The sequence below is a fragment of the Nerophis ophidion genome, linkage group LG01 (genome assembly GCF_033978795.1).
Source record: "Nerophis ophidion isolate RoL-2023_Sa linkage group LG01, RoL_Noph_v1.0, whole genome shotgun sequence".
In the NCBI taxonomy this organism is placed as follows: Eukaryota; Metazoa; Chordata; class Actinopteri; order Syngnathiformes; family Syngnathidae; genus Nerophis; species Nerophis ophidion.
Window position 1 is genome coordinate 87,959,857 of NC_084611.1, and position 21,593 is coordinate 87,981,449.

At 41.5% G+C, this 21,593-nt stretch overlaps 2 protein-coding genes across 2 annotated transcripts in view; both read left to right on the forward strand.

The window, feature by feature from the left end:
• Positions 1–259: 259 nt before the first annotated feature.
• On the forward strand, positions 260–14,747 carry LOC133561309 (E3 ubiquitin/ISG15 ligase TRIM25-like). The gene is made up of 8 exons (XM_061914677.1): positions 260–1,437; positions 2,969–3,064; positions 3,148–3,228; positions 3,537–3,689; positions 3,828–3,987; positions 9,472–9,543; positions 9,926–10,003; positions 10,356–14,747. The coding sequence occupies exons 1-8, from the start codon at positions 826–828 to the stop codon at positions 10,907–10,909; spliced, it is 1,806 nt and encodes a 601-aa protein (XP_061770661.1). The 5' UTR covers positions 260–825; the 3' UTR covers positions 10,910–14,747.
• Positions 14,748–16,740: 1,993 nt separating this feature from the next.
• man2b1 (mannosidase, alpha, class 2B, member 1) overlaps positions 16,741–21,593 on the forward strand; it is a 37,254-nt gene continuing 32,401 nt past the window's right edge. The window contains exons 1-4 of the mRNA XM_061914681.1: positions 16,741–16,858; positions 19,055–19,157; positions 19,259–19,432; positions 19,497–19,690. Coding sequence (XP_061770665.1) covers positions 16,760–16,858; positions 19,055–19,157; positions 19,259–19,432; positions 19,497–19,690 — 570 coding nt within the window. The 5' untranslated portion in view covers positions 16,741–16,759. The remainder of the gene's footprint in view (positions 16,859–19,054; positions 19,158–19,258; positions 19,433–19,496; positions 19,691–21,593) is intronic.

The following is a 21,593-nucleotide window of genomic DNA, read 5'->3' on the forward strand; positions in this document are numbered from 1 at the left end:
ATATATATTTAAAAAAAATACAATGCAAAAAATTCAGCTGCATGATAAAGAAACAAATCTTTAACCTCCATATTCCCGCCTCTAATAAACATGTTAAAATATCTCAAACTCTGCATTAACATTACAAGTATAATTGTAAAACATTTTGCATATTTTAATTATTAAACGGATTTCTATGTCGCTTTTTAAAAAAAGCCAACTGCTCCGCATACCTGTCAGACAAGAACGAAGGGAAAATTAAGCCCGACTACGAACGGAATGAATGACGTCGCGGAAGTTATTTTTGTCCACCGGCCCCTCCTGGTCACAAGTCACAACAAACCCGACAAGGGGGACGGAGGAGGGCCGAGGAGGACGGAGGAGGACCGAAGAAGACCGTAGGGGACAGAAGAAAACCGAGGAGGATGGAAGAAGACCGAAGCAGACCGAATGGGACAGAAGGGGACAGAAGAAAACCGAGGAGGACCGAGTAAGACCGAGGAGGACCGAAGAAAACCGAAGGGGACAGAAAAAAACCAAGGAGGACCGAAGAAGACCGAGGGGGACAGAAGAAACCCGAGGAGGACCGAATAAGACCGAGGAGGACCGAAGAAGACCGAAGAGGAAAGAATAAGACCGAGGAGGACCGAAGAAGACCGAAGAGGACAGAATAAGACCGAGGAGGACCGAAGAAGACCGAGGGGGACAGAAGAAACCCGAGGAGGACCGAAGAAGACCGAAGAGGACCGAAGAAGACCGAAGAGGACAGAATAAGACCGAGGAGGACCGAAGAGGACCGAAGAAGACAGAATAAGACTGAGGAAGACCGAGGAGGACCAAGGAGCGATGGCCCAGGCCAACATCTCGGTGACGGAGAGTCAGTTCCGGTGTCCCATCTGCCTGGACATGCTGAAGGACCCGGCGTCCATCCCGTGCGGACACACCTACTGCATGCGGTGCATCAACGACTACTGGGACCGGGCCGAGCCGGGCCAGCTGAGCTGCCCGCAGTGCCGGGAGTCCTTCAGCCCTCGGCCGGTGCTGCGGAGGAACACCGTGCTGGCCGAGGTGGTGGACAAGCTCAAGCTGAGCGAGGCCTTCTCGGCGGGGGCGGCGGCCGAGCTCTACCGGGGCGGAGGCGGGCAGGTGCCGTGCGACTTCTGCCCGCCGGAGAGCAGGCTGGCGGCGGCCAAGTCGTGCTTGGTGTGCCTGGCCTCCTTCTGCCAGACGCACGTGTCTCCGCACCGGGAGGTGGACACGCTGCGGCGGCACAAGCTGGTGCAAGCCGTGCCCTGTCCCGCCCGCAGGCTGTGCGCGCAGCACCGCCTGGGGCTGGAGCCTCCCGCCGGGGGTGGCGAGGCGGAGGACGCCCCGGCGGAGTGGACCGGGGACTGTCTGCTGTGCGAGTCCGACTGGGAGGAGGTGCATCCCGGGGAGGCTCAGAGGGCCAGGAGACAGGTACTAAATGTCACAGTCTAGACCAGTGGTCCCCAACCACCGGGCCGCAGAAGAATTTTTTATTAAAAAAAAATATATATATATATATATTTTTTTTTTTAATTAAATCAACATAAAAAACACAATATACGCTTACAAATAGTGCACCAACCACAAAAACTCCCCTTTTCATGACAAAAACGTCCCTTTTTCATGACAAAGAAGAAAAAAAAAAAAAAAAATAAAAAGGACACCCCCGGGCCGCGGGACAAATTATTAAGCGTTGACCGGTCCGCGGATACAAAAAGGTTGGGGACCACTGGTCTCTCAAGCTTTTTTTAGTGATGTACCCCCTATGAACATTTTTTTAATTCAAGTACCTCCTAATCAGAGCAAAGCATTTTTGTTTGAAAAAAAAAAAGAGATAAAGAAGTAAAATACATCACTATGTCATCAGTTTCTGATTTATACAATTTTATAACAGTGCAAAATATTGCTCATTTATAGTAGTCTTACTTGAACTATTTGGAAAAAATATTTAAAAATAACAACAAATTTAATGAAAAATAAACAAGTGATTCAATTATAAATAAAGATTTCTACACATAGAAGTAGTGAAGTGAATTATATTTACATAGCACTTTTCTCTAGTGACTCAAAGCACTTTACATTATGGAACCCATTATCTAAGTTACATTTTAACCAGTGTGGGTGGCACTGGGAGCAGGTGGGTAAAGTGTCTTCCCCAAGGACACAACGGCAGTAACTAGGATGGCAGTAACAGTACTATGTGTAACAGTGATATGTGTAGCAGTAAAACATGTAACACAATAGTAATAGATGTAACAATAACATAAATACTTATAACAGTTACATGTGTAACAGTAAAATGTGTAACAATAATAGTAATGTGTGTAACAATAACAGTAATGTGTGTGACAGTAACATGTGTAACAGTTACATATGTAACAGTGCAATGTGTAACAGTGATCTGTGTAACAGTAAACGTTATATGTGTAAGAGTGATATGTGTAACAATAACAGTAAAATGTGTAACACAATAGTAATGGGTGTAACAATAACAACAATATGTATAGCAGTTACATGTGTAACAGTAAAATGTGTAACAATAAAAGTAATATGTTTAACAATAACAGTAATGCGTATGACAGTAACATGTGTAACAGTTACATATGTAACAGTAACCGTTATATGTGTAACTATAACAGTAACATGTGTAATGCAATAGTAATATGTGTAACAATATTAAACAAACAATATTGTTGATATTCTTTCAATATGACGGACACACCCCTGGGCTTGTGGTGGCGGATCTCCGCTCTATGAATACGTAGTAGTTGAGGCAAGATACATCCGTCCTTCACGTTTAATGTGTCACACTGCTCGCTAAATATAGCGAGCAAGGGGGCAGAGGTGCACCACCGGTCATTAAATACAAAGGTCATCATGGTGCAATAGCCTGTATTCTCCCCAGTGGACATAGGGGGCGCCATTAAGAAGAGGGTAAAACTGTACTTTGTCTGGTGTGCAGGTTCAGCTCCAAGAGTCTCAGAGGACGATCCAGGGCAAAATCCGAAGCGGCGAGCGCGAACTGGAGGAGTCTCAGCAGAGCTTGGAGTCGCTGAAGGTGCGTGTCGCCACGGCAACTGAGAAATAATTCAAGATTAATTCAAATTAATCCGTACGCAATTTCAATTCTGCCGGTTGCAGGCGTCCGCTTCGGCCGTCCTGGAGGACAGCGAGGCCCTCTTTGCTGACATGGCGCTCCGCCTGGAGAAGACCAAGATTGAGGCGAGTCGGCGCAAAGTCACGGGAATCCCAGATACAGTAGGGAAGGGGTTCTTATGGTCCCGTCCCTGGGTGTATCTCGCGTGAGAGGAAGAGGGGAGGTTACTCATTTAGTTGGAGTTGCCCCAAAACACATTTTAGGACATTCAACACTTTACTGCCATCTGGCGGGTAAAGTTTTGTCACGTTTCATGTGTCAGGTAAACCTCCACGAACGGGGGGGGCCGTTGAATCTAGTGTACATCGCCTCACATGGTAGATTGCCACGATGTATCCCGCATTGGCAAATGGTGACTTGCGGTCTTGTGCAGGTTCGTGCCAGGCTGGAAGCCCGGGAGCGAGCGGCGGTGGGGCGGGCCGAGCTGGACATGGAGATGCTGCGGAAGGATCTGGAAACGCTGAGGAGGAGGGACGAGGAGATCAGCCGGCTCACCCAAACGGAGGACAACGGACACTTCCTGCAGGTGAGGTGAGGCCGAGGCGGGATCAGCGATGAGTCAGCCGTGACCAGCGGAAAAAAAAGTCCTCACCTGGCTGAAAGCAATTTTCAAAAGGACGCAGTGAGGCGTGTTAAAGAGACTTTGCCTGCTCAACCCCCACAGGCGGCGCCGCTGCTGTGCCTTCCAGTCCCTGCCAGCCGCCCTTCCAGGACCATGGGCCCGCCCACCGAGGCCTTCAGTGGCGCCAGGAGGGCGCTGTGTCACCTCCGCAGTCGTGTGGAGGAGGTGTGTCGCGAGGAGGTGGACATGATCAGCCGAGCAGGTGAGGATGGAGACGACACACACACACACACACACACACACACACACACATACTGGTTATCATTTGGAATGGGGACCAAGTTGTTGTTCAGGACTTGTGGGGACCACCCTTTCCACAGGTTGTGGAGGCATAAAAAAAATGAGGTAAAATTGCCACTGCCCTGTTAGCTCATACACGTCTTTAAATCTCTGGATTGATGAAGTAATGTGCTGTTCAGACTTACTGGGGACTTTGGGGAAAAAGAGTTCATATGGTTCTTGGGGACAAAATTTAAATCCTTTCGCATAGTTCACAAAAATTTGTACGTGACTACTGAGGACCATTGAAAAAAAAAGAATGTATCTGACTTTTATAAAAATGTTTCCCTTTAGGGGACCTGTTTTTTTTGTCCCCATACCGTCAGAGGTCCCCTAAAGGTGACTGTGTAAACAGAGCGATGTCCCCATTAAGTCAGCATTGCCAGAACACACACACACACACACACACACACACACACACACACACACACACACACACACACACGCACACACACACGCACAAACACAGGTTATTATTTGGAATGGGGACCAAGTTGTAGTTCAGGACTTGTGGGGACCACCCTTTCTACAGGTTGTGGAGGCATAAAAAAATGAGGTAAAATTGCCACTGCCCAGTTAGCTAATACACGTCTTTAAATCTCTGGATTGATGAAGTAATGTGCTGTTCAGTCTAACTGGGGACCCTGGGGAAAAGAGTTCATATGGTTCATGGGGACCAAATTTAAATCTTTTTGCATAGTTCACACAAATTTGTACGTGACTACTGAGGACCATTAAAAAAAAAAGAATGTATCTGACTATTATAAAAAGGTTTCCCTTTAGGGGACCTGTTTTTTTTGTCCCCATACCGTCAGAGGTCCCCTAAAGGTGACTGCGTAAACAGAGCAATGTCCCCATTAAGTCAGCATTGCCAGAACACACACACACACACACACACAGGTTATCATTTGGAATGGGGACCAAGTTGTTATTCAGGACTTGTGGGGACCACCCTTTCCACAGGTTGTGGTGGCATAAAAACAATGAGGTAAAATGTCCACTGCCCAGTTAGCTCATACATGTCTTTAAATCTCTGGATTGATGAAGTAATGTGCTGTTCAGACTTACTGGGGACCCTGGGGAAAAAGAGTTAATATGGTTCTTGGGGACCAAATTTAAATCCTTTTGCACAGTTCACACAAATGTGTACGTGACTACTGAGGACCATTCAAAAAAAAAAGAATGTATCTGACTATTATAAAAAGGTTTCCCTTTAGGGGACCTGTTTTTTTGTCCCCATACCGTCAGAGGTCCCCTAAAGGTGACTGTGTAAACAGAGCAATGTCCCCATTGAGTCAGCATTGCCAGAACACACACACACACACACAGGTTATCATTTGGAATGGGGACCAAGTTGTTGTTCAGGACTTGTGGGGACCACCCTTTCTACAGGTTGTGGAGGCATAAAACATCCATCCATCCATCCATCCATCATCTTCCGCTTATCCGAGGTCGGGTCGCGGGGGCAGCAGCCTAAGCAGGGAAGCCCAGACTTCCCTATCTCCAGCCACTTCGTCTAGCTCTTCCCGGGGGATCCCGAGGCGTTCCCAGGCCAGCCGGGAGACATAGTCTTTCCAACGTGTCCTGGGTCTTCCCCGTGGCCTCCTACCAGCTGGACGTGCCCTAAGCACATCCGTAGGGAGGCGTTCGGGTGGCATCCTGACCAGATGCCCGAACCACCTCATCTGGCTCCTCTCGATGTGGAGGAGCAGCGGCTTTACGTTGAGCTCCTCCCGGATGGCAGAGCTTCTCACCCTATCTCTAAGGGAGAGCCCCGCCACCCGGCGGAGGAAACTCATTTCAGCCGCTTGTACCCGTGATCTTATCCTTTCGGTCATGACCCAAAGCTCATGACCATAGGTGAGGATGGGAACGTAGATCGACCGGTAAATTGAGAGCTTTGCCTTCCGGCTCAGCTCCTTCTTCACCACAACGGATCGATACAACGTCCGCATTACTGAAGACGCCGCACCGATCCGCCTGTCGATCTCACGATCCACTCTTCCCCCACTCGTGAACAAGACTCCTAGGTACTTGAACTCCTCCACTTGGGGCAGGGTCTCCTCCCCAACCCGGAGATGGCACTCCACCCTTTTCCGGGCGAGAACCATGGACTCGGACTTGGAGGTGCTGATTCTCATTCCGGTCGCTTCACACTCGGCTGCGAACCGATCCAGCGAGAACTGAAGATCCCGGCCAGATGAAGCCATCAGGACTACATCATCTGCAAAAAGCAGGCATAAAACAATGAGGTAAAATGGCCACTGCCCAGTTAGCTCATACACGTCTTTAAATCTCTGGATTGATGAAGTAATGTGCTGTTCAGACTTACTGGGGACCCTGGGGAAAAAGAGTCAATTTGGTTCTTGGGGACCAAATTTAAATCCTTTTGCACAGTTCACACAAATGTGTACGTGACTACTGAGGACCATTAAAAAAAAAGAATGTATCTGACTATTATAAAAAGGTTTCCCTTTAGGGGACCTGTTTTTTTGTCCCCATACCGTCAGAGGTCCCCATAAAGGTGACTGTGTAAACAGAGCGATGTCCCCATTAAGTCAGCATTGCCAGAACACACACACACACACACACACACACACACACGCACGCACACACACAGGTTATCATTTGGAATGGGGACCAAGTTGTTGTTCAGGACTTGTGGGGACCACCCTTTCTACAGGTTGTGGAGGCATAAAAAAATTGAGGTAAAATGTCCACTGCCCAGTTAGCTCATACACGTCTTTAAATCTCTGGATTGATGAAGTAATGTGCTGTTCAGTCTAACTGGGGACCCTGGGGGAAAATAGTTAATATGGTTCACGGGGACCAAATTTAAGTAATTTTGCATAGTTCACACACATTTGTACGTGCTTACTGAGGACCATTTAAAAATAAATGGACCTGACTATCATTTAAAAAGGTTTCTTTTTAGGGGTCCTGTTCTTTGGTCCCCATACCGTACGAAGTCCCCTAAAGGTGACTGTGTAAACAGAAAGATGTCCCCATTATGTCAGTATTGCCAGAACAAACAGACACACACACACACCTTAGTTGTGTTTGTCTGCCACTTGATGAGAGTCACGCTTCTGGTGGCGAGTGTTGCAGAGGTGTGAACACACATCACCAGTGACATTGGGTCATGTGACCCCCTGTGACGTGACACCCCTGAGTGGTGTCGCCATCATTAATTCAACATTTCACTTGACATAACCTGACTGGCAGCACCACTAATTAGATCTGCCTAACCAGACTTACCTGAACGAGGTAGCGTGAGTGTGTTAGTTGTTGAAGGTGTCCCATTTCTGATTTTTTAATGAGGTTGTAACAGTAACAGTTACATATGTAACAGTAATATGTGTAATAGTAACAGATACGTGTAACAGTGTTATATGTAATGACAGTCAAATGTGTAACACAATAGTAATATGTGTAACAATAAAAAATATGTATAATAGTTGTATGTGTAACAGTAAAAGGTGTAACAATAAAAGTAATATGTGTAACTGTAGTATGTGTAACAATAACAGTAAAATGTGTAACACAATCGTAATACTGTATGTGTAACAATAACAAAAATATTTACAACAGTTATATGTGTAACAGTAAAATGTGTAACAATAAAAGTAATCAGTGTAACAGTTGCATATGTAATGGTAATATGTGTAACAGTGATATGTGTAACAGTAACCCTGATATGTGTATCCATTTTCTACCGCTTGTCCCTTTTGGGATCGCGGGGGGTACTGGAGCCTATCTCAGCTGCATTTGGGCGGTAATATGTGTAACAATACCAGTAATACATGTACCAGTAATGTGTGTAGCACAACCGTAATATGTGTAACAAGGCAGTAATATGTGCAACAATAACAGTGATATGTGAAAAAAGTATGTGCGAAAGAACAGTAATATGTGGAACAATAACTTTGATATGTAAAACAGTAATATGTGTAACATAACAGTCACGAGTAACAGTAATATGTTCAACAATAATATGTGTAACATTAAAATGTGTAACTTCATAAGAGTGTGTGTAACCTTAGAATAAATGTGTGCCCATTGAGCCTATTTATGTAACTGTAATATGGGAAACAATAACAGTAATATGTGTAACAGTAACATTAATATGTATAGCATAATAGTAATGTGTGTAACAGTAACAGGAGTATGTGTTACAATAATAACAGTAATGGATGTAACATAACAGTAATGTGTGTGTAACCTAAATTAACAGTAATATGTATAACATAATGCTGATGTGTGTAACAGTAACAGGAGTATGTGTTACAATAATATGTGTAACATAACAGTAATGTGTGTGTGGTTAACATAAATTAACAGTAATATGTATAACATAATGCTAATGTTTGTAACAGTAACAGGAACATGTGTTGCAATAATATGTGTAACATAACAGCAATGTATGTAACATAACAGTAATGTGTGTGTGTGTGTAACCTAAGTTAACAGTAGTATGTATAACATAATAGTAATGTGTGTAACAGTAACATGAGTATGTGTTACAACAATATGTGTAACATAACATTAATATATGTAACAACAGTAATGTGTGTTTAACCTAAGTTAACAGTATTATGTAGTAACATAACAGTAATGTGTGTAACTGTAACAGGAGTATGTGTTACAATAATATGTGTAACATAAAATAATGTATGTAACTTAACAGTAATGTGTGTGTGTGTAACCTAAGTTAACAGTAATATGTATAACATAATACTAATGTGTGTAACAGTAACATGAGTATGTGTTACAATAATATGTGTAACATATCAGTAATGTGTGTGTGTGTAATCTAAGTTAACAGTAATGTGTACAACATAATAGAAATGTGTGTAACAGTAGCAGGACTATGTGTTACAATAAATGTGTAAAAAATCAGTAATGTATGTAACATAACAGTAATGTGTGTGTGTAACCCAAGTTAAAAGTAATATGTACAACATGATACTAATGTGTGTAACAGTAACAGGAGTATGTGTTACAATAATATGTGTAACATAACAGTAATATATGTAACATAACAGTAATGTGTGTGTGTAACCTAAGTTAACAGTAATATGTGCAACAGTAGCAGTAATATATGTAACAGTAATATTTGTAACAGTATTATGTGTAACAGGAACAGTAATATGAGTAACAGTAATATGTGCCCTAGAGCCTATTAATGTAACATTAATATGTATAACTGTAAAAATATGTGTAACAGTAAGAGTACTATGTATAACAGTAATATGTTTAACAGTAATGGGTGCTCCTACTTTTGTAACAGTAATATGTGTTACAGTAACATGTGTGTTGTCATCCAGCAGCTGGGGATAAGGCGAAGACCGTTTTTTGTCAGTTTGCAAATAATCCTAAAAGTCTTCATTTTCATGGCATGTTGAAGATGGTCGACTAAGTGCAGAGAACTTCAAGCCTCATCAGTCTCCACGTTCAGCAGCTCAGGATGCTACACAAGGTGAGCTAACATAGTTGTAACGTACTGTATGTACACCATAGTAACACATAGTACACCACATGATACTAACACAAAGTACACGACGCTAACATACATAGTACACAATGCTAACACACAGTACACGATGCTAACACACACAATGCTAACACACACAGTACACGATGCTAACACACACAATGCTAACACACACAGTACACAGTGCTAACATACACAGTGTTAACATACACAATGCTAACACACACAGTACACGATGCTAACACACACATTCACGATGCTAACACACAAAGTACATGATGCTAAGACACACGGTATATAATGTTAACACACAATACACGATGCTAACACACAAAAACGTCACCCCCACTTCCTTGTGTGTCCTCAGTGTTGTCTGCCTCGTTCCCGCTGTCCTTGTTGTCTCTGCTGCCGGCCGATCAGAGGATGAGGGCGGCCTTCCTCAGGTGTAAGTTCTCCTCCTCGTCAAAAACACGACACAACGCTGCTGGTCCGTTGGAGAATAAAAAGACAGAGCAGGAGGGATCAATTTTGCCAACTTAGCCATTTTGTCACCACGTCCAGCCAGTAACTAGACCCCTGGTGACAAAACTAGTGAACAGACTTTTGGAAACCGTGGCTTAAAAGTGTGGCTCCTTTCAATATAAATATAAAGTACAAGCAGGATCCGGCGTTCCAACACTTTGTATTTCATCAATAATTCACCGTGTCTCGTCTGTCCACTCGGTGCCAAAATGTCAGCTGGTCCTCACAAACGAGTTCTACGTTTCTGACCGGGTCTTCCTGTTCCCTCCCGACAGTTTCCTGTCATCTGTCCCTGGATCCGGAGACGGCCCATCCCACTCTGGTTCTCCTGGAGGGTCGCCAGGGGGCGCACTGCGGCGAAGAGCCCCAGTCCTATCCCACCCACCCCCAGCGCTTCGACTCGGTGGCTCAGGTGCTGTGCCGGGAGGGCCAGTTCGGCGGCGCCAGCTACTGGGAGGTGGAGTGGCGCGGGGGCGGCTGGATGGACATCGGCGCCACCTACCGCGGGATCGGCCGCAAGGGCGGCGGAAAGCCCTGCTTGCTGGGCCGCAACGAGAACTCGTGGCGGCTGAGGTGCACGCCGGTGGGCTACGCCGCCTGGCACGACAACCGCAAGACCACCGTGGCGGCGCCGCCCTGCCCTCGCATCGGCGTCTTCCTGGAGCGCCAGAAGGGGGCGCTGTCCTTCTATAGCGTGTCCGACTCCATGATGCTCCTACACACCTTCCGATGTCCCTTCTCTCAGCCGCTCTATCCGGCCTTCCGGCTGGACCTGGACTCCACCCTGCTCATCTGCCCCCAGGAGTCAGGGTCCGGGAGCCAGACGTAGCCCCGCCCCCTGCTCCTTCCCCCAGGAGTCAGGGACCGGGAGCCAGACGTAGCCCCGCCACCTGCTCCTTCCCCCAGGAGTCAGGGGCCGGGACCCAGACGTACCCTCGCCCCCTGCTCATCTGTCCCCAGGAGTCAGGGGCCAGGAGCCAGACGTACCCTCGCCCCCTGCTCATCTGTCCCCAGGAGTTAGGGGCCGGGAGCCAGACGTAGCCGCTCCCCCTTCCCCCAGGAGTCAGGAGCCTAGAGCCAGACGTAGCCCCACCCCCTGCTCCTTCCCCCAGGAGTCAGGGGACGGAAGCCAGACGTAGCCCCGCCTCCTTCTCCTTTCCCCAGGAGTCAGGGGCCGGGAACCAGACGTAGCCCCACCCCCTGCTCCTTCCCCCAGGAGTCAGGGGCCGGAAGCCAGACGTAGCCCCGCCTCCTGCTCCTTCCCCCAGGAGTCAGGGGCCGGGAGCCAGGCGTAGCCCCGCCCCCTGTTCCTTCTCCCAGGAGTCAGGGGCTGGGAGCCAGACGTAGCCCCGCCCCCTGTTCCTTCTCCTAGGAGCCAGGGGCCGGGAGCCAGACGTAGCCCCGCCCTCTGCTCCTACTTCTACGAAGGGCTTCTGCTTCCCGTCCTCAAACATGAATGCCTTTGAAAACCTTTTAGCGTTTGCAAGAAATGTACTTTTCACCTTCCGGACTACCGTGGAACCTTTAGAGCAGGGGTGTCCAAAGTGCGGCCCATTGTTGGCATTCTAACATTAGCATGGCAGATTTTCAGTTAATTTTGCAGGTATACACTTTAGCGTCAAATATTTTTTTACTTTTCGAATGATACCTGTTAGCATGGTAACGTTGGTATGCTAGCGTTTTATATTTTTTGGTATATATACCTCAGTCATATATTCATATTTGATGTATGCTAACGTTAACATGCTAGCATTTCCCCCAAAAAAATCAGCCACAAACCTAAGTAATATTTAGGTTCTTGACCTATATTACAGTTAGCATTTTAGCACGCTAACTTTTGCATACTAGCTTTTTTAGTTAATTTTGCAGGTATACACTTTTGCGTCAAATATTTTGTTATTTGTAGAATGATACCTGTTAGCATGCTAACGTTGGTACGCTAGCGTTTTATTTTTGCACATTTTTTTTAGGTAAATATACCTCAGTCATATATTCGTATTTGATGTATGCTAACGTTAACATGCTAGCCTTTCGAAGAAAAATAAAAAATTCAGCCACACACCTAAGAGTAATATTTAGGTTTTTGACCTATATTACAGTTAGCATTTCAGCATGCTAACTTTTGCATATTAGCTGTTTTAGCTAATTTTGCAGGTATACACTTTAATTTCAGATAGTTTGTTACTTGTCGAATGATACCTGTTAGCATGCTAAAATTGGTACACTATCATTTTTATTAAACATTTTTTTTAGGTACATATACCTCAGTCATATATTCGTATTTGATGTATGCTAACGTTAACATGCTAACCTTGAAAAAGAAAAAATAGCTACACACTTAAAAGTAATATTTAGGTTATTGACCTATATTACAGTTAGAATTTTTAGCATGCTAACTTTTGCATACTAACTTTCTTAGCTAATTTGCAGATACACACCTTAGCATAAAATATGTTTTTACTTGTCGAATGATACCTGTTAGCATGCTAACTTTGGTATGTTAGCGTTTTTGTTTTTTTTACACTTTTTTTAGGTACAAACCCAAGTCATATATTCGTATTTGATGTATGCTAATGTTAACATGCTAGCATTTCAAAAACAAATTCAGCTACACACCTAAGAGTAATATTTAGGTTATTGACCTGTATTAGAGTTAACATTTTAGCATGCTAACTTTTGCATACTGGCTTTTTTAGCTGATATTGCAGGTACACATTTTAGCGTCAAATATTTTGTTACTTGTCGAATGATACCTGTTAGCATGCTAACGTTGGTATGCTCGCGTTTTATTTTTTTACATATTTTTTTAGGTGAGTATACCTCAGTCATATATTCGTATTTGATGTATGCTAACGTTAACATGCTAGCCTTTCAAAAACAAATTCAGCTACACACCTAAGAGTAATATTTAAGTTCTTGACCTATATTACAGTTAGCATTTTAGCATGCTAACTTTTGCATACTAGCTTTTTTAGCTAATTTAGCAGGTATATTAATGCTAATCGTAAGCATGCTTTTGTTAACATAGCATAGTACTGTTAGCATGCTAGCTTTTTTTTTAGCTAATTTTGCTAAATTTTGGGGTTATTTGACAATATCTAGCCAGCGTGCTAACTTAGCATTTCAGTTTGGCTTCAGCATTCACATGAAATTTCTACCGAATACTTCTTTGAAAAAAATCGATACGGTGTACTGATTTTGAAGGTGAAAACTACCAACATTGATTTGTCAGTCTGTGGCACCTCAGTAGGGAAAAGTTAGGGGCACCCCTGCTTTAGAGTCAAACTCAAAAACGTTAGCGATGTTAGCATGTAGCCAGGAAGTGACGCAATAGCAGTAAAATTCAGCCTCACCACGCATTTATTAGCAAAGTTCACATTTTTATACGCTTAACCAGGAGAGCCCTGATCCGATATTGGTATCGATCTGATATCACTCACACGATATCTCACACAAGGTTGCTCTTTTCTGACATTCCACACGACAAAACAATACAAATACGTACTATGATTCGTGCTGATATCGTATCGGATCAATATCGTATCGTGAAAAAGTTGAAACCCTCACTACTAACATTGCTTCACTTCTTTATAATACAAAATAATTGAATGATTAAAAATATCTATATATTTTAATTGATACTGTTTACAGAAAAACAAGATGTTTGACCTTAAAAGTTCGATTGAAAACGCTCAGGTAAACGTCTGAAAAAACAGGTTCTTCATTTTTCTGTACGTCGACTAACCGCATTAACACCGATACTGACAACAATAGTGAGCAAAGTTATCGTCACGCAGGTAAAAAGTCGCCTTTTGACTAACATGTCAACTAATCTGTGCCAGGACTGTGATCACATGACTGTGCCTTTAAAGCCAACAAACTGCGGTCATACTGTGTGTGTATATATATATATATATATATGTATATATATATATATATATACACACACATATATGTGCGTATATGTATATATGTATATACATATATGTATATACATACACACACATATACATGTATATGTATGTATGTATATATATGTATACATATATATTATATATGTGTGTATATGTATGTATGTATTGATATATATTATATATGTGTATATATACACATAAACTTACACATATATAATATTTATGTATATATATATGTGTATACATATATACATGTATGTATATACACACATGTACATATATATACACACACATATATACATATATATGTATATATATTATATGCAATAAAATAGAATATTAGCCACTAACAGGACACTTGATTAGGTACACCATTTGTGTGAGAATGTTCACTTTTGATTGACAGTCAGGTATTTTATTAAAAACAAATGTGTTTATTACGCTGGCTGTAGTTTGCGGTGCGCTGTGTGTTGTCCCGAGCTAATATTTCCATGCGCTCACACTGTGGATGTGGGAAGTAGATGTCTGTTTGTTTGTTTTGTTGTTGTTGAAAATGAAAGTATTTGAATGTGACGATCAAAGCCAAAGTTAGGACATGCTTGAAATACACACAAAGTGCTTTATTCTACACGCTCGTAGGATTGTTACCGTGGTAACAATCATGCAGATGTTTGTTCCTTAGCCGGCTGTAAAGTGTATTGTACCGATTCTGGAAGCTCATATCTTAACGAATAATAAAGTGACCTAAACATGTATCAGTCTTTTTTTTTTGTGAAATTGTTATACAAATTAATAATATACATGAATATTCAATGAATTGTCATGAAGTCATGACTGTGCAACCTGAATGTCCAAGTGTGTCCATATATTGATGAAAATAAATAAATAAATTAAAAAAATCGAATTTAATTTACAATTTTCCCAAGAAAACTATCCATCCATCCATTTTCTACCGCTTGTCCCGTTCAGGGTCGGATATTACAAATACACTCAGAACTACTGGCTTATAAATATATATATATATATATATATAAATATAAATATATATATATATATATATATATATATATATATACTGTATATATATATATATACTGTATATATATATATATACATATATATATACACACACACATATATACTGTATACATATACATCCATCCATCCATCCATTTTCTACCGCTTATTCCCATATATATACATACATACATATATATATATATATGTGTACACATACATATACACATATATACATACATATATATACATACATGTATATATACACGCATACATACATACATATACATACATACACATATATATGCATATATATACATACATTAATATATATACATATGTATACACATATATATATATATACATACAAATACATATATACACATACATACACACATATACATATACTTACATACATACATACACACATACATACATATATTTATATATACATACATACACACATATACATACATGCATACATATATATAAACACATACATATATATATATATATATATATATATATATATATATATATACACACACATATAAATACATATACAGTATATATACACAAATATATATACATATATACACACACATATACAGTATATATATACTTATATACATATACATTATATATATACTTATATACGTATACATATACATATATATATATATGTATATATATACTTATATACATATACATATATACATATATATATATATATATATATATATATATATATATATATATATATATATACACACACACACACATTGGGAGTAGTAATAGATGATAAAATGAACAGGAAATGTCAAATACCAAATATACAAGATAAGGTGGCAAAACACATAGTGTTAACATATCTGAGATATTGTGCAGAAATATGGGGAAACAACTACACATGTGCGCTACATTCGTTAACCGTGTTACAAAAATAATCAATTAGACTGATACATAATGTTGGATATAGAGTAAATACAAACCCTTTGTTTATTGAGTCAAAAATATCAGATCCACTATGGACTGGACTCTCACTATTATGTTATATCCACTATGGACTGGACTCTCACTATTATGTTAGATCCACTATGAACTGGACTCTCATTTTTATGTTGGATCCACTATGGACTGGACTCTGAAACTATCATGTTAGATCCACGATGGACTGGACTCTCACTATTAAGTTAGATCCACTATGGACTGGACTCTCACTATTATGTTAAATCCACTATGAACTGGACTCTCACTATTATGTTAGATCCACTATGGACTGGACTCTCACTATTAAGTTAGATCCACTATGGACTGGACTCTCACTATTATGTTAAATCCACTATGGACTGGACTCTCACTATTATGTTAGATCCACTATGGACTGGACTCTCACTATTATGTTAGATCCACTATGGACTGGACTACTACTATGATCTAATGCAACGAAATTGTGTTCTTATCTGTACTGTTAAGTTCAAATTTGAAGGACAATAAAAAGGAAGTCTAAATGTAGCAAACAGATCATGTTTAAGTATTAGCTGCTTCAAGAACGTGAATATTTTTTAAACCAAAAAAAACAAGTGTCGGTCAAACGACGTTTCAAAGATCGTGAAACTAGTTTAGTCGATGCCTGTCAGACACGACTGAGGGAACGCGCGCAAAAGGGGTTTGCCTGGAAGGGCGGTCACGTGACGGGGGCCGGGCGGAAACAACGCGGTCACGTGACTCGCGCTGTCATTCCCAACATGGCTGCCGGCTGTGTGTTGCCGCTCCTCCTCGGGCTGCTCGCTAAAAGTTTAAGTTTGCCCGTCGGCCGCCAAGAAGAGTCCGCGTGTGGTTACCAGGTCAGAAACTTTACTATTGTACTCTTATTTTTGGGTCATTAACACTAAAACGGTAGACGCATCATTTTTTATAGTGTCTTCATATTTTTCACATGAAGTGTCATTACGTCACATCCGGTCAAACATGGTGAAAGTCATCTTTAAAGCTAAGAATTGTGTACTTCTTGGAAGTATAATGTCACACTGAAGCTTGTGTGGTTTATGATGCCATTTAAAAAAAAGTTTCCTGTTTTAGTTAATAAAAATAACAATAATGTGTTCCTAGGTCGAAATGTCATGAAACATTGTCACGTGATGGCAACGCTTTACGGCAGGGGTGTCCAAAGTGCGGTTCAAGGGCCATTTGGGGCCCGCCGCACATTTGAGTGATTGAAACTTTTATGAGTAGATCGCAGGGGTCACCAACGTTTTTGAAACCAAGAGCTACTTCTTGGGTACTGATTAATGCAAAGGGCTACCAGTTTGATACACACTTAAATTGATTAACGTGGACATAAACAAGTTGAAAAACTTATTCGGGTGTTACCATTTAGTGGTCAATTGTACGGAATATGTACTGAACTGTACAATCTACTAATAAAAGTATCAATTCAACTTAAATAAATTGCCAGAAATAGCCAATTTGCTCAATTTACCTTTAATAAATAAATCTATATATTTTAAAAAATGGGTATTTCTGTCTGTCATTCCGTCGTACATTTTTTTTCCTTTTACGGAAGGTTTTTTGTAGAGAATAAATGATGAAAAAAACACTTATATGAACGGTTTAAATGAAGAGAAAATTACATTTTGAAACATAGTTTATCTTCAATTCTTTAAAATCTCTTTAAAATTCACAATTCAACCGAAAAAAAGAAGAGAAAAACTAGCTAATTCGAATCTTTTTGAAAAAATTAAAAAAAATAAAAATGATGGAACATCATTAGTAATTTTTCCTGATTAAGATTAATTTTAGAGTTTTGATGACATGTTTTAAATAGGTTAAAATCCAATCTGTATTTTGTTAGAATATATAACAAAATTGGACCAAGCTATATTTCTAACAAACACAAATCATTATTTCTTCTAGATTTTCCAGAACAAAAATTTTAAAATAAACTCAAAAGACTTTAAAATAAGATTTAAATTTGATTCTAAAGATTTTCTAGATTTGCCACACATTTTTTTGAATTTTAATCATAATAAGATTGAAGAAATATTTCACCAATATTTGTCGAAAAAACTAAAGCTAAAATGAAGAATTAAATTAAAATATATTTATTATTCTTTAGAATTAAGAAAAATACATTTACTTGAACATTGATTTAAACTGTCAGGAAAGAAGAGGAAGGAATTTAAAAGGTAAAAAGTTCTGTGTTTAAAAATCCTAAAATCATTTATAAGGTTGTATTTTTTTCTCTAAAATTGTTTTTCTGAAAGTTATAAGAAGCAAAGTAAAAAAATAAATGAATTTATTTAAACAAGCGAAGACTTAAGTCTTTAAAATATTTTCTTGGATTTTCAAATTCTATTTGAGTTTTGGCCCTGCGATGAGGTAGCGACTTGTCCAGGGTGTACCCCGCCTTCCGCCCGATTGTAGCCAAGATAGGCGCCAGCGCCCCCCCGCGACCCCAAAAGGGACTAAGCGGTAGAAAATGGATGGATGGATATTTGAGTTTTGTCTCACTTAGAATTAAAAATGTCGAGCAAAGCGAGACCAGCTTGCTAGTAAATAAATACAATTAAAAAAATTGAGGCAGCTCACTGGTAAGTGCTGCTATTTGAGCTATTTTTAGAACAGGCCATCGGGCGACTCATCTGGGTCTTTACGGGCTACCGTGTTGGTGGTCCTAATCAACATCAGATTTGTTATTCATTTTTTAATTTTTTTTTTGTATTGTTTTATGTCCTTTTGGTCACAAAATATGCAATATTTCCCCCCCGAAAAAATTCCATCGTTAATATTTGATGACTGAAACAATTGACCGCGTCTCAGAACCAGCCAATGAGGTGTCAAGTTAGATGTCACGTGACCCCCGGTTTTTAAAAGAGTCATTTTATGCAGTGCTACATTTTACAGGCAGGGTCATTCTCAATAAAATTGTCAGAATAATCTGATATAAAAACAAATTTAGTGTCAAATAAAACCGCTCACTTGCGCTATCACACAGTTAATGTTCCGTGTGCGTGTGTGTGTGTGTGTGTGTGTGTGTGCAGTCATGTCACCTGACCAAACCCGGCGTGTTGAACGTCCACTTGGTGCCGCACACGCACGACGACGTCGGCTGGCTGAAGACCGTGGACCAGTACTTCTATGGAGGTCAGTCACATGTCTAAGTACAATAAACGTCAGGATGGGTTAATAGTTGACCGTCTAAGCGAGCGTTCATGTCGAATCAGCAACATTCCTTGTTTGTGTAGACCGTAATGACATCCAGCATGCGGGGGTGCAGTACATTCTGGACTCCGTGGTGGACCAGCTGCTGAAGAACCCCGAGCGCAGGTTCATCTACGTGGAGACGGCCTTCTTCTACCGCTGGTGGAGCCGGCAGAGCTCCAGCATGCAGGAGACGGTCAAACAGCTGGTCAATGAAGGTGCGTCACGCCTCCACCCGCAGGTATTCCAAGACCTAAACCCCCGACCGACGTCCCATTCCAGGCCGCCTGGAGTTTGTCAACGGCGGCTGGTGCATGAGCGACGAGGCCACCACCCACTACAGCGCTGTCATCGACCAGATGACCATGGGCCTCAGGTTTCTTAACGAGACGTTCGGACCTTGTGGGCGTCCTCGTGTGGCCTGGCACATTGACCCGTTTGGACACGCACGCGAACACGCCTCCATGTTTGCACAGGTATCGGAAAATGTTATTACAGTGGCACCTCGAGATCCATCCATATGGGGTTTTTTTACACACACATATACATATATACATATATATACACACACATATACATATATACATATATATACACACACATATACATATATACATATATATACACACACATATACATATATACACACACACATATACATATATACATATATATACACACACATATACATATATACACACACACAGTGGGGGAAAATAGTACTTAGTCAGCCACCGATTGTGCAAGTTCTCCCACTTAAAATGATGACCGAGGTCTGTAATTTTCATCATAGGTACACTTCAACTGTGAGAGACAGAATGTGGAAAAAAATTCATACTGTAGGAATTTTAAAGAATTTATTTGTAAATTAAGGTGGAAAATTAGTGTTTGGTCAACCATTCAAAGCTCTCAATCAATCAATCAATGTTTATTTATATAGCCCCAAATCACAAATGTCTCAAAGGACTGCACAAATCATTACGACTACGACATCCTCGGAAGAACCCACAAAAGGGCAAGGAAAACTCACACCCAGTGGGACGCCAGTGACAATGCTGACTATGAGAAACCTTGGAGAGGACCTCAGATGTGGGCAACCCCCGCCCCTCCCTCTAGGCGACCGAAAGCAATGGATGTCGAGCGGGTCTAACATGATACTGTGAAAGTTCAATCCATAGTGGCTCCAACACAGCCGCGAGAGTTCAGTTCAAAGCGGATCCAAGACAGCAGCGAGAGTCCCGTCCACAGGAAACCATCTCAAGCGGAGGCGGATCAGCAGCGTAGAGATGTCCCCAATCGATACACAGGCGAGCGGTCCATCCTGGGTCTCGACTCTGGACAGCCAGTACTTTATCCATGGTCATCGGACCGGACCCGCTCCACAAGGGAGGGGGGGGACATAGGAGAAAGAAAAGAAGCAGCAGATCAACTGGTCTAAAAAGGAGGTCTATTTAAAGGCTAGAGTATACAGATGAGTTTTAAGGTGAGACTTAAATGCTTCTACTGAGGTAGCATCTCGAACTGTTACCGGGAGGGCATTCCAGAGTACTGGAGCCCGAACGGAAAACGCTCTATAGCCCGCAGACTTTTTTTGGGCTCTAGGAATCACTAATAGGCCGGAGTCTTTTGAACGCAGATTTCTTGCCGGGACATATGGTACAATACAATCGGCAAAAAAGCTCTCACTGATGGAAGGAGGTTTTGGCTCAAAATCTCACCATACATGGCCCCATTCAGTCTTTCCTTAACACGGATCAATCGTCCTGTCCCCTTAGCAGAAAAACAGCCCCAAAGCATGATGTTTCCACCCCCATGCTTCACAGTAGGTTTGGTGTTCTTGGGATGCAACTCAGTATTCTTATTCCTCCAAACATGACGAGTTGAGTTTATGAGTCTCCCCATGTCTAGCATTAAAAGATTACAGTTGGTACAAAATGCGGCTGCTAGACTTTTGACAAGAACAAGAAGGTTTGATCACATTACGCCTGTACTGGCTCACCTGCACTGGCTTCCTGTGCACTTAAGATGTGACTTTAAGGTTTTACTACTTACGTATAAAATACTACACGGTCTAGCTCCATCCTATCTTGCCGATTGTATTGTACCATATGTCCCGGCAAGAAATCTGCGTTCAAAGGACTCTGGCTTATTAGTGATTCCCAAAGCCCAAAAAAAGTCTGCGGGCTATAGAGCGTTTTCCGTTCGGGCTCCAGTACTCTGGAATGCCCTCCCGGTAACAGTTCGAGATGCCACCTCAGTAGAAGCATTTAAGTCTCACCTTAAAACTCATTTGTATACTCTAGCCTTTAAATAGACTCCCTTTTTAGACCAGTTGATCTGCCGTTTCTTTTCTTTTTCTCCTATGTCCCACTCTCCCTT

Coding starts and splice junctions, on each gene's coding strand:
- LOC133561309 (XM_061914677.1), top strand. CDS start 826: ATGGCCCAGGCCAACATCTCGGTGACGGAGAGTCAGTTCCGGTGTCCC. Junction 3,229..3,536: donor TGGAGAAGACCAAGATTGAG/GCGAGTCGGCGC, acceptor GGTCTTGTGCAG/GTTCGTGCCAGGCTGGAAGC. Junction 9,544..9,925: donor AGCTCAGGATGCTACACAAG/GTGAGCTAACAT, acceptor GTGTGTCCTCAG/TGTTGTCTGCCTCGTTCCCG.